This window comes from Mastigoproctus giganteus, chromosome 1 (assembly GCF_048544385.1).
Source record: "Mastigoproctus giganteus isolate SK-2022 chromosome 1, ASM4854438v1, whole genome shotgun sequence".
In the NCBI taxonomy this organism is placed as follows: domain Eukaryota; kingdom Metazoa; phylum Arthropoda; class Arachnida; order Uropygi; family Thelyphonidae; genus Mastigoproctus; species Mastigoproctus giganteus.
This window is the reverse complement of record NC_143575.1, coordinates 178,171,105-178,183,817: the sequence shown is the minus strand read 5'-3', so window position 1 is coordinate 178,183,817 and position 12,713 is coordinate 178,171,105. Positions and strand designations below refer to the sequence as shown.

General features: G+C 36.2%; 1 protein-coding gene across 3 annotated transcripts in view; it reads left to right on the top strand.

Annotated features, from left to right (window-relative positions):
- Window positions 1-12,713, top strand: part of LOC150091327 (beta-1,4-N-acetylgalactosaminyltransferase bre-4-like) — a 334,677-nt gene that overhangs the window by 267,389 nt on the left and 54,575 nt on the right. For all 3 annotated transcript variants that reach the window (XM_090383216.1, XM_090383209.1, XM_090383223.1), the window contains one exon: window positions 4,234-4,466. In XM_090383216.1, coding sequence (XP_090239342.1) covers window positions 4,234-4,466 — 233 coding nt within the window. The remainder of the gene's footprint in view (window positions 1-4,233; window positions 4,467-12,713) is intronic.

The window sequence follows — 12,713 nt, the reverse complement described above, 5'->3', positions numbered from 1 at the left end:
GCAATACACTGCATTGGTCACCAACATCATCTGGTTGCAAAAAATATTAGTTCAGCTCTTTATCAATCTCTCAGTATAGGCCGACCGGGCTAGCCGAGTGGGTAAAGTACCTGCCCGGCAACCCAAAGGTCGCGGGTTCAGATGGCTTTCTAAAGGAAATTGTCTAACAAAATTTGTAAGCTTTTTTGATACGATAATTAGTTTTTTAGAAAGCAAAGGAGACACAGATTTAGTAAAGGAGATCAGCAAACACAAAAACAACATATACTATATGGCTTGGATTTTTCAAAAACTAAATGAAATATCACCTCAACTTCAAGGGGAATTAATTATGGTGATAGACTGCAAATGCATATTAAAGCTAAAGCCTTCATGGGAAAACAATTTTATGGTATGCAAGAATTAGCTGAAATCAATTAATCTTTCACTGAGAATGATCTTAAGAATCATTCAGATCATTTGTATTCTTTAAAAGGTGAAATGAAAAATATATTTTCAGATTTATTTATTTTATTTATTTTTTTTGAAGTGAAGCCATGGATGTTAGATCCAATTGGGTACAATGCCGGGTCTGCTAGTGAAGAAATTCAAGAACTCATTGAATTATAATGTAACGAAGAATGCAAATATAAATTTATAAATTTGAAAAGGGTGGAATGGCTGAGTTGTGGGATGAAAAACAGCTAAACTTCTTTATCTAACGATGTGATCTGAAATGGCCAAAGTACTTCTTTGTTTTACAAAGTCATTTATGGTTGAAAGTGGTTTTAGTTCAGTAAATAAAATATTAACAAAGGGAAGAAACAGAATTGATATATGTTCAAGAGGAAACAGAATTAAACTTACAAACATCATACTGAACATTGAACTTTTAGCTAAGAAGCATCAGACTCAGGGAACCCATTGAATAAAAAGAGTAAGTATAAAGTATTTTCTTGTTTAAAATTTCTTGGAGGTGATTAGGGAAAAAAAATTGTCTAAAAAAGCCCTTTAGGGGGTGATAATTAAAAAAAAAATGTTGAGAAACACTGTTTTATACAAAGGACAAGATTTGAGATAGAACATGGAATAAAGGATTTCATCCTTACAAGAATAATTTTACTGACATGATTTGAACAAGCATCGACATCAAAAGATTAAAAACAGTAATCCAACTAAAGAAAAGAAGAATAGAAATCTTTCAAATCATCCCATTTATAATTCTTGTAATGCCAAAAAACATGAGGATGAGAATGGCCAAGAGAGAGAAGCTCCACCGGAGAATAGACCAACACCAAATTCTGATCTGAAGGTGCCTAGAGAACTACTCACTTTGACCATGTACTGTACTTTGAAGGGTTGTTTGTGAGAAAAACATTGAGTGTTTGGTTCGGTTGTCTGGTATTCTGGTAGGTATATGAACAATCTGTGCGAGGTCATTAATAATTGCAGCAGCTTGGCCAGCCAGGTCCGTGTGACTAGAAAATTAAAATCAGCTGGAGTTGTCCACATGAAAATCACAAAGGAAAATTACCTCACTGTGAAAGTAGAACTGTAAAAAGTTGAGTTTCAAAGAAAGGAAATCAGAGTTCCAAGTGATCAGTGTAGTTACAAGAATGATGAATTTGGCAACAGATGAATTTGACAGAATAGAGTAAAGAAATTTTAAGCCAGAGAAGATCAAAAAGAGGAGATTCCAAATTAGCAAGTCTTGTCAGGAAATATTAGAGTCGATATATGCACGAGTACCACCTTTCAAGCAAAAGGAATCATAGAGTGAGTAATTAGGGCAAATGAGTTGAGCTATGGTTGAGGCAACTGATAATTAGATTCTGTCAGAAAGAATAAGTGAAGCTTGGCAGTTTGTAGGTGGAAATTGGGCCTCATTGAGATTGGAACTAAGACCTCTAATATTTGTGAAATGAATGAGGCAGTGTTGAGAGATTTAGATCTTTTTGCAGATAAGTTTTTGTTTTCTATTAGCTTGACTGTTCATAATGCATTCATTAGATTACGTAAAAGTAGGAGTGGGACACATATTAAATAATAAAATTTTTGTATATTGTGTACACAGCAAGACTATACCCAGCTTTGACATACTGTGGCCTTGACAGTGCCCCCCCCCCCCATACACACTACTCAGATTTCCTACAGTCACTAGATGGCATTGTAGAAGTGTGTGAGAGTTACCAGTAGGTTCATTCTGGTGGACTGTGTAGTGGCTGGCCTACAAAATCTATTTTAGAATACCCTTGAAATGTAAGGAAGATATCTCACCATGATGCCAGTCATGACCTGTAAAGACATCAGTCATACTACATGAGAAGAAGCAATGGTGGTTGCCGGAGCTTTGCTCTGGAGACTAAACATTCGTTTTGCCACTTCAAGCCTGCAATAAGCAAAGTGGTGGTATTGCACTCTTTGATGAGAGTGATGTACCACATAGTACTGCCTAGTGACACAGCAGCAGACACCACACAGAGCTTCCCTCTGTGTGGTGGGGATACTACACCTTAACCATTTGGTCACTTTCAGTATACTATGTGCAATGTTTCAGGACTTGCATAAGGTAGAAGGGATATATCTAAGGTTATTAATAACCCCACCATCATGTAGGTGCAAGCAGAGGATTTGTTTGTTTCAGAACTACTGGACTTCACCAAAATTTGGACCACTCGACTCACAAGTGTCACTTGAATATGTTTCATTTGTGTTTTAGACTTTTTCCCAGGTAGCAAGAGCCTGATTTTGTCATACTTGAGAGAGTATCCATGACAAACCTCAGGGACCAAAGATTGACGAATTACTGCTCTACTTGGTCTGGCCTTTAAAAATTCTTCTAGTCACTTACAGGATTTCAACAATGGAAGAGACACAACCAGAGAGTAACAAATGAGCCTATTATACTGCCATTAAGGATCAGACATACAGAGTATCCTTCCCTCTTTTCCAGAATGTTAACTCTATTTGTTCTATTATCTGTTTAAATGCAAACTTTGACCAGATTTCTGAAATAACCAAAAATAATGTGATAGTTTAAATGTTTGGGCTTTTTTGAAATTTTAATTGAATGTTAACAGATCATTGGATATGAAAATAAACAAGCATTTGTGAGGTGTAATATTTAAGATTGGTAATTAAACATTCTATATTATTTTGAACAGCATTCAGCACAGACAGTTTAATAAGTATTTTAATACAGAGTGACCATTTTATTAGGTACATCTAACCTTTCATGAAATGGAAAGTAACAGTAATAGCATAATTTGTTAATACCTATAGGTGATGTAATATCACATGATATAAAAATGGTGTGCAGATGTGAAATGCTGTGTTGTAAATTCAGTGCAAGAATGGGCAAAATGAAAGATTTAATTGACTTTTAAATGTTATATAATAGTTGGTACCAATCCCTGCAGGGTTGCAGCTTCTGAATGAAGCTGAAACCCTGCAGGGATTTTTGATGGGAGAAGCCAATAGTGGCTGACAAGGCTTGCAGGGTAACAGAAAGGTTACAGTCAGTCAAATAACAATCCAGTACAACAGTGGCAACCAAAGAAGCATTTCAGAAGGTACAGTTACAATGTACTCAGGAACACCAGTGCTCGACAAAATTATAAAAACATTGCATGGTCCAACGAATTCTAGTTCTTGCTGTTTCATACTGATGGGAGGACCAGAATATGGCAAAATGACACATGTTCATGAACCTGTTCTGCCTAGTGTTAACGATGCAGTGTTTGGAGTGTTTTTATGGTGCATAAAAACACTCCCAACTGAGCCTTCATTTCATTGGAGCAACATTTGGTTGCCACAGATAATCTGGAACTTGCTTCTATGGTTATTCCTTTATGGCTGCGATATATTCATACAAAAATGGGTGCTTGGAACAGTATAATACACCATGTTGCATGGCCAGACTTGCACAAAACTGGTTCCAAGGAACATGAGACTAAATTCAGCCTACTGCAGGCCTTCCCCCAGAAACTAGCTGTCATTTCAATTTGACAGCTAGTGTGGAATGAGGCAGAACAAGCTCTTTGAAGTAGAGATCCCCAAATAAGTCAACGTGGACCAGCATCCTTTGATACCTCATTGAGCCTATGTCGCGATAAATCCAGGTTGTCCTTAGGGCTAAGGGGGGCAGCCTATTCACTGTTAGGTTAGTGTACCTAATAAGTAGCAACTCATTGTACATTAAACATAATTTACTCATAACATAGGATACTCAGTGTGGGATTTTTATTCCTCTAGTTGGTCCTCTGAAAGTGATGACAGATGCTCCATCTTTTGAAGAATTAGAAAAGCTTTATGCTGGCTTAGAGCCAGGTGGGAGATTCCATCCTAAACAGTGTAAGGCACGTCATAAAGTAGCAATAATTATCCCATACCGAGACAGGGAAGAACATTTACGCATCTTTCTTCATAATCTTCACCCAATTCTACATAGACAACAGATAGATTATGGAATCTATGTAATAGAAGAGGTATGCATTTTAAAATAATATTTTTAATAATGTGAATTATCAATAATATTCAAGTTGAGAAAAACTTTAGATTAATTATATTAGTAGTTAGTAATTAATTATTATGAATAACAAGGTGTGAAAGCATTTTACTGAAAATAAAGTTAGGAAAATTGATGCAAAATAATAGCTTCATAGTACAGTATTAAAATAAAATTCTTGAATATAGAAAGGCCATTCTTAATGTATCATTTTGTTTTGAAATTATATTGTTCAAGAAATACACCAGACAAGCTAATTCATTACTATAATCTTATTAGCATCTCTTTATAAGAGATAAAAGTTCCCATCAGTTAAAAATTCTAAGCTAAATAGATCTGATTCAAATAGCACTCGTGGAGGAGCATTAGCAGTGGCAAATAATGCAAGAAAGCAAGCTTAAGCAGGATCAGCAAAAAAAACACACTTCCCATTTCACCTATTCATTTCCTCCAATAGTTTATCTAGTTATTCCTTGAATACATTTAAGTTATCAACTTCCACAACAACAGATGGAAGTTTTTTCCAGCAGTCAACCACCTACTGGCTAAAGGCAAACTTCTGCACATCTTTTCTGCAACTGTCCTTCCTCAATTTGAATTTGTGTCCCCTTGTGTGTGGTCTGAGCAAGAAGAAGAATCCCATTAGCATTGAGCTTGCTCAATCCATTCAAAGCCTTAAATACTTCGATTGGGTGCTTTCAGAACATCTCCAGTACAAACCCCATTGTTTGAAGTCCATGAACCTTCACTGAATATCAGAAGAAAAATGATAGTACTAAAATGCAAGTTGTATATCCACCTCCATTTGGCTGATACTTGACAATCTACAATTTTTGGTTTGCTGTAGAAGCAAACCCAGGAGACTCTTGTGTGCTGGTATCAGATTATTGGAAATCACAGATAACTGGAATACACATATGCACTAGAAAACACTTTCTAGAAAACTTTAATATCCACCAATACATATTGCCATATGTAAAATTATCCCCACTTTGTTACAATTTATACTGATGGTTCAAAGTCTGGCAGTGAAGTTAATGCAGCAGTTGTTTTTCTGTGTCACCTTCCCACAGAATGTAGAAATCATTGAATTAGATGCCCATAAAGCTTCCTCTAAAAATATTTTCCCTTTTATTAATCCAAAAGAGCATAATACATACAGATTCACAAAGTTCTCTAATTTACAGTTTGCAAAATACATTACCCAGTCATTCCTTATTACAGCTCATAAGATTTGAACTGATTCATCTACATGAGCATTAAAAAAATAAAATTTCAGTTGCCTTTTTTTTTTCTTTTTTTATTATTATTATTATATGTACACTATCTAATGGCCTCCGTAGCCGAGTGGGCAGGAGCGTGAGTGCAGTAGCACACGCTCTTTGAGTAGACCGGGGTTCAAGCCCCTGACTGCTGAATACAGTCGATCTGCCAACCCGCACTGGACCAGCGTGGCAGATTATGGTCCATTTCCCTCAGCATGAATTGTTGAGGAGGCTTCCATCCTGCAGTGGGTTGATACTGGCTGCACTTTACTTTTTTTTTTATCTGACAAATATATAAAAAAAATCAGTGGACATCAATATGGGAAATTCAGTCACATTATAAGATTCAGTCATTAAAACCTCAACTTCAACTGTGGGCCTTAGGCTTTTGTCCACAAAGAAGTAATCCTACTGAGAACCAAAATATGGCATAAAAGGCTTACCTTTTTCTATTCATAGTTGATGAGTAGCCTATGGTAGATATAAGCTAGTCTGTAATCAAGTCACGAAGAAGGTTAGCAAGCAGAGGCAGATAACGAGAAATCTTTGGCAACAGATGCAAAGACTACTTTACTCGTGTAAACACTAGAAGGAAAGGGTGAATCAGATTGGCCCACTTGACATCGATGGTTTGACTGTTTATTTTCCTGCTCAAGTAGCTGACAAACTGAATGAGTATTTTGCATCTACATTCGCACATGAAGAATTCCGTATGGAATTGGAGGCCAGAAGTTTATAGGGAGCTAAATGATTTTGTAATAACTGAGAGAAAAGTGGAAGAGAAATTGTTAAAGCTTAACCTAAGAAAAGCACCTGGGATGGATGGATGGAATCTATCCAATTATATTAGGGAGATAGCAAAGGAAGTGAGCAAACCGTTAGCCATAATTATGAGAGCATCCTTGGACTTAGGGGTGTTCCCCACAGACTGGAGATGTGCAAACGTATCCCTAATTCACAAAGGGGGGGATCAAAAGGTGACAAGTAATTACTGAACTGTTAGTTTAACTTTTGTTCCAAGGGAAAATAATGGAGTCACTGGTTAAAGAAGTAATGCAGGATCATCTAGACAAGACTGCAGTTATAGTTCAGACAATGCTTGGGTTTTTAAAGGGACATCTTGTATGACTAATTTGATTGGATACTGCAATGTGGTCACAAAGGAACTGGATGCAAAAAATAATTTTGATATCATATACTTGGATTTCAGGAAAGCTTTTGATACTGTAGTATCAAAAGTTGTATCAAACACTGCTGTACAAATTGGAGCAGTGAGGTTGTAAGGGTAAGTAGCTGCTATAGATAAAGGGATGGTTGAGCGGGAGAAGACCGAGTGGTAATCAATGGACATTGCTCTTCGTAGACTAATGTTATTAGTGGAGTCTCCCAGATTCAGTTTTGGGCCCATTGTTATTTTCTATATTTATCAATGATATTGATGAAGTCCAAACTTGCAGATGATATAAAGGTTGGCAGGGTTGTTAACAAGACAGTACGCTATTGCAACAGGATCTAGAAAAGTTGGGAAGATGGGCTGAGAGGTGTTAACTAAAGTTTGACAAATGCAAAGTACTGCATATGGGTAGCCGTAACCCCAGAGTAAAGTACTGACTATGCGGTACTGCACTCAGGATAGTAAAGAATGAAAAAGACCTGGGGGTAATTATGCAATTAGATATGAATTTTTCTGAGCAGTGCAGACAAGCTGCCAGAGCAGCTCATGGGGTTTTGTCAATGATATACGGGAATTTTGCTAGCAGGGATAAGGAGGTGATTATCACATTGTATAAGACAGTGGTCAGGCCATACTTTGAGTACTGCATACAGATTTGGAGGCCTCATTTTAAGAAGGATATAAAGTTGCTGGAACGAGTACAGAGAACGGCAACGATTTTGGTGAGGGGAACAAAGGGGTGCTCTTACCAAGAAAGGCTTCAGTTCTGCAATTTGCAGTGTATGGAGACTAGGCACCTGCAAGGTGATGTGATTGAGGTGTTTAAGGCTTTGAGCAAGTTCAATGCTGACAGGATTCTTCCTCTTGATAGATTATATACTTGAGGGGGCATAAATTCAAATTGAGGAAAGACAGTTGCAGAATAGATGTGTGGAAATTTGATTTTATCCAGCGAGTGGTTGATTGCTGGAACAAACTTCCATCTGTTGTGGAAGTTGATAGCTTAAATAGATTCATGGACAAACTAGACAAACTTTTGGAGGGGATGGATAGGTGAAATGGAAAGGGTTTTTTTTTTTTTTTTGGCTGATGCTGTATAAGCTTGCTTTCTTGCATCATATGCCACTGCTAATGATTTAACACAATGTACACACTGCCATATGACTGACAGCAAAGCATATACTCATTGAAAGCAATGCTTGTGTGACTTCCTTCAGCCCTCCCCGCTCTCTCTCTAGTGCATTATAGCCTAAGTTGCTGATGCACCAATAAATCTAACAAACAACAGCTCTCTCTCTAACTTGCAAGAACCGCTGTCACATCATAGGAGATGAGGCTGAGATCTCAGGAAAATTCAAGCCCAATTATTTGAAACTGCTCCTCATAGTACCCTTTAATCTCTGTCATCTATCTTTTTCACATTTTCATAAATGTGTAAAACTTACTGTGGAGTCCAAAATTTATCTTGATCAAATTTAACCTTGAAATAATGTACAATATTCCTTTTTAAAAATATCTCTAATGGTTTCCCTCACTTTTTTTTTATAACAGAACCACCATAAACGTAGCAGAACATGCAGGTTTATTTACACAACCTCACCTCTTATTGCCCTACTGTGCACTACAAAGTAGTTTTATTTAGATTTCTGCAGTAATTAAAAATAGTACGTACAGGGAATGACACTTTCTAGTAGTTCTGCTGTTCACTTGTGCTGTCTTGCACTGTGCATTCTCAACACTTCTGGTATGTTCTCTATTTGTGGTGATACTATAAAAAATCAGCAACAACCGATCATTTACCTTGTAATAAAAGATTCAATTGTTATTGTTCTGTATTTTTTTTTTTTTTAATTCCAAGAGTATGGTGTTTTGCAAAAATTCTGTATGTGATGGAGACAAATGGCATTATTTTTGAATTGGGTGTAAACAAATTAATTTTATGAAAATTAATATGTTAAAATCTACAAAAAAATAAAATATATACAAAAATTTATACCTCTTTGTTGGTCTGATTGTAATTAAATTTGGGATGCCACTTTCTAAAAGACACAAATATAAAATTCCATCAAAATTTGTCTGCTGGGAGATGAACTGCTACATGCAGATGGATGCAATGAAGACAGCTAATGCTTTATGTGTATGCAAACAGGCCTAAAAAACAAGTTGGATAAAGTGCACATTGCATTTCAGCCATGATTATCAAATAATACACCCTAGGGGTTAAAAGCTTTTATATTGTAATCAGGAAGTGTTTACTAAAACTGGCAAAGGACAGCTGCTCTTTCACATGGCAAGCACCTGTCTGTCTGTCTGTCTGTGGAGATTAAGTATATATATATATATATATACTGTATATACTTAATCACTCATTTTTAAGTTTATACTCTACATTGACTAATTTTCAATTGTAATGTGGTTGCAGTTATGTAGCGTTAATGCTATTGTAGGAATAAATTAAACATTATACGCACTTTAATAGTATTAGGGCATGGTTCTATTTAATTTTTGGATTTGTGATGTAATTTTGGGAGAGGGGGTGGGAGAAGGCATTACAGGTATTAAGGCCCAATAGATTGACAGGCAATTTGTGTGCTAGCAGTAGTCGTATCACCTGTATATATGAATATAATTTTTAAATGAATAAGAAAGGTTAGAGGAAATAGGAAAATTATTAAAGAATGACTATAGAGAAGGACTAGGGAAATGGGGGATATTAGGAATAAAATTAGGAAATATTACATTCTTTCACATGGCCATCTCTCTACTACTTCCTCAGGAGGCTTTGAGTGGGCAAATAGCCAGGGGCTCGCATCTAGTGACTATGGGCTTGACACACCCAGGGTCCTGAGCTGGATATTATTATTCTTCTCTTTCTTAGTGATTCCCTTCTGCTTCTGACTTATTTTCTCTCTATCAGGGTTTTTTTTTTTTTGGCTGGTGCAACAAAAGCCTCAGGTTTCTTTGTATCATACAGTGCAAAGCTAATAATAATAAATGAATGAATGTCTCATGCATACCCATTTCTGTAGTCCCAGTAACAGTTTTACTTGCTTCAGTTATCATATTAAGGTATCTAAATTATAAAGTAACTGGAAATTTAATTTTAGATTGTAATTAACAGCAAACTGGGAATACGACTTAAAGCTCAACAGGTATGCATTGGTATAAAGTACATAGGTATTTACCTGCAACCACTATGGACGGTGGTCGTTACGTGAATCAGCACTGGAGCCGAATTTATAGGTGGCTGGGAAATACACCATCTGGTATTAAGGTAAATACATACGTATAATTATGTCAATACATTTTAATACTACTTTAAGTTAAATTTTAATACTAAATTAATTCTAATTAGAAATGTTATCCACTGCACAAGGACTAGTATAACTTTTCTACAGCATAACAGCCAAGTTATACCCATTGGGATAACTATTTACATATTTATATCCTCCCACGTTGGTGATTTTTATCCTTACGGTGCTCTGGAATTTATTTTGTTTTGACCATAAACTGATGGAAGTACAATCAAAAGAGAACGTTTTATCTGTTGCAGAATATCACCTTCTGAACTTTCTCCTGCAGCATCTAGATTTAGTGTATCTTTTGCTCTCTTTAAAAAATCGATAATCCAGGTTTGTTTGCTTTTGCTTGATAGATCTTTGTAAATTTCTTGGTATGGGGCTAAACATTTTTGAAGCTCCCTTTTGTGGCGCCTCCGTAGCCAGGTGGGCAGAGCAGCAGTGCGTAGCACATGCTTCTTGATTACACCGGGGTTCGTTCGAGCCCGTGAGCCACCAAATACGGAGGATGCGGAAAGGTCAGGGAATGACCACCGCATATCCCCGGAGCAATATGGCCTTAGTTGCTAATGCTCCAAACAACAACAAACAAAACAAACAGCTCCCTTTTGAACTTTGTGCTCCTTTCAGTAGAAGGATCTGCATTCAAAAAATAAGATTCTAATTGCTTGGCTAAGTTTATGCCTTCCTGTACACCTTTTAGTGTAAAATTTGGAACTTCAAAATTTTCATCTGCGCTATCATTTTCTGAATTGATTTGGTTTACCTCCGATGCCATTCCCACCAAATCCGCTTCACCAGCTTCTTGTTCTACCAGTAATTCTTGAACATCTTCAGTAGCCATATCATCAAAACCTTCCCCTCCTATCGACTTAGCATGTTCTACTATCGCACCGGTTCAACCATATTTCCTGAATGAACAGACTCCGGCCATACATTTTTCCAACATGCATTTAATTTTGATGGTTTTACTTCTTTGAGTGATAAAGCTATGATTCTGATACAGTCCACAATTGAAAAATGTTTCCATGCCTCCATCACTTGAACAGATTCGGAATCAATTTTTTCCAAAATCCATTGTAACGATTTTCTGATGTAATGAGTTTTAAAGGTAGATATAATGCCTTGATCAAATGGCTGAATTAAAGAAGTTGTATTAGGTGGTAGGAACATTACTTCAATGTTTAGATGACTTAAATCTTTTGGATGGCCTGGCTCGTTATCCAATAGTAATAAAACTTTGAAATCTAGATTTTTCCGCTTTAATAAGTAACAAAGGACACGCCACACACAAGTTGCAACAAACACGATATGTGCAAATGAGATACGGAGTAATGAGTTTCTTAAAATTTATGTTTTTTATATGATTGAATATCTCATGGAAGGGAAAACACATTTCACCATAATAACATGAAAACATACAGAATTCCAGCTATCGTTACTATTGCAAATACAAGAAGATCGAGTTTACTACCTGTTTATAATTGATTACACTAACAGAAAAGACCAATAAACCGGAAACTGCAAATTGTTTTTATTGTTTTATGGTAGTGACTTCCAGAAATGTGCCTTAGAAAAATATCACGAAGGCGAAAACGTCTAGTGAGTCAACAGTGGAGTATTCATAAAAAGGAATGGAAACATTGAAAAATTACATCTAACATAATAGCAGGGTTTACCCAGCACAAAAGCTCAAAAATACCGTGCTATGCGAGATTTCCCGCAATTCTCAAACTGTGTTACATAAGTATTATGTTGTGCGAGGATTTCCGCAATTTATCAATCGTGTTAAGAGCAAAATCATGTTGTAGAAGTACCGTGTCATATGGGGGTTGCCTGTACTCTTGCTGAAAAGAGTGAGATCTGGCGGCAAAGTAACAAAGTTAAAAAATGGTGCAGAAAAAATTAAGTAACTATTTTTATTAAAGACAATGTGTTATTGTTAATGAAAGTACCATTTGTTTTGTTACCTTTGAATAAAAATACATTAGTACAACTTGATGTTTTTATTTCTAAACTCACTAAACCTTTTTTAGTCTCCAGAACTGTATTTTTGACAAGTTTGAAAATCCAAACAAATTGGAATTCTGAACTACCCTCGGTCCCAATTAGTTCAGATTGTTGACGCTCTACTGTGTATGATATCAAAATTAATTTTTGCATCCAGTTCCTTTTTGACCACATAGTATCCAGTCAAATATGAGTATAATTGAATGAGTTGAACGATTTATGACCAAATGAATAGATATATCCTTTTAATCGTGCCATTAGGAGTCATTTGAATAATATTAGTACAATAGAATGAACTGATAATGAACTCTTGATTATGCCCATCACTAAAGAAAAGACATCACCAAGTTGTGATCTGAGGTACCTAGAGTATCACTAACATTGATTGCATACTTTGAATGTTTGTTGGCAAGCAGAAAATGAAGGGTGTGTGAGGATGGTCTGGTATTTTTGGTAGATGGATGAAAACTTTGTGTAAG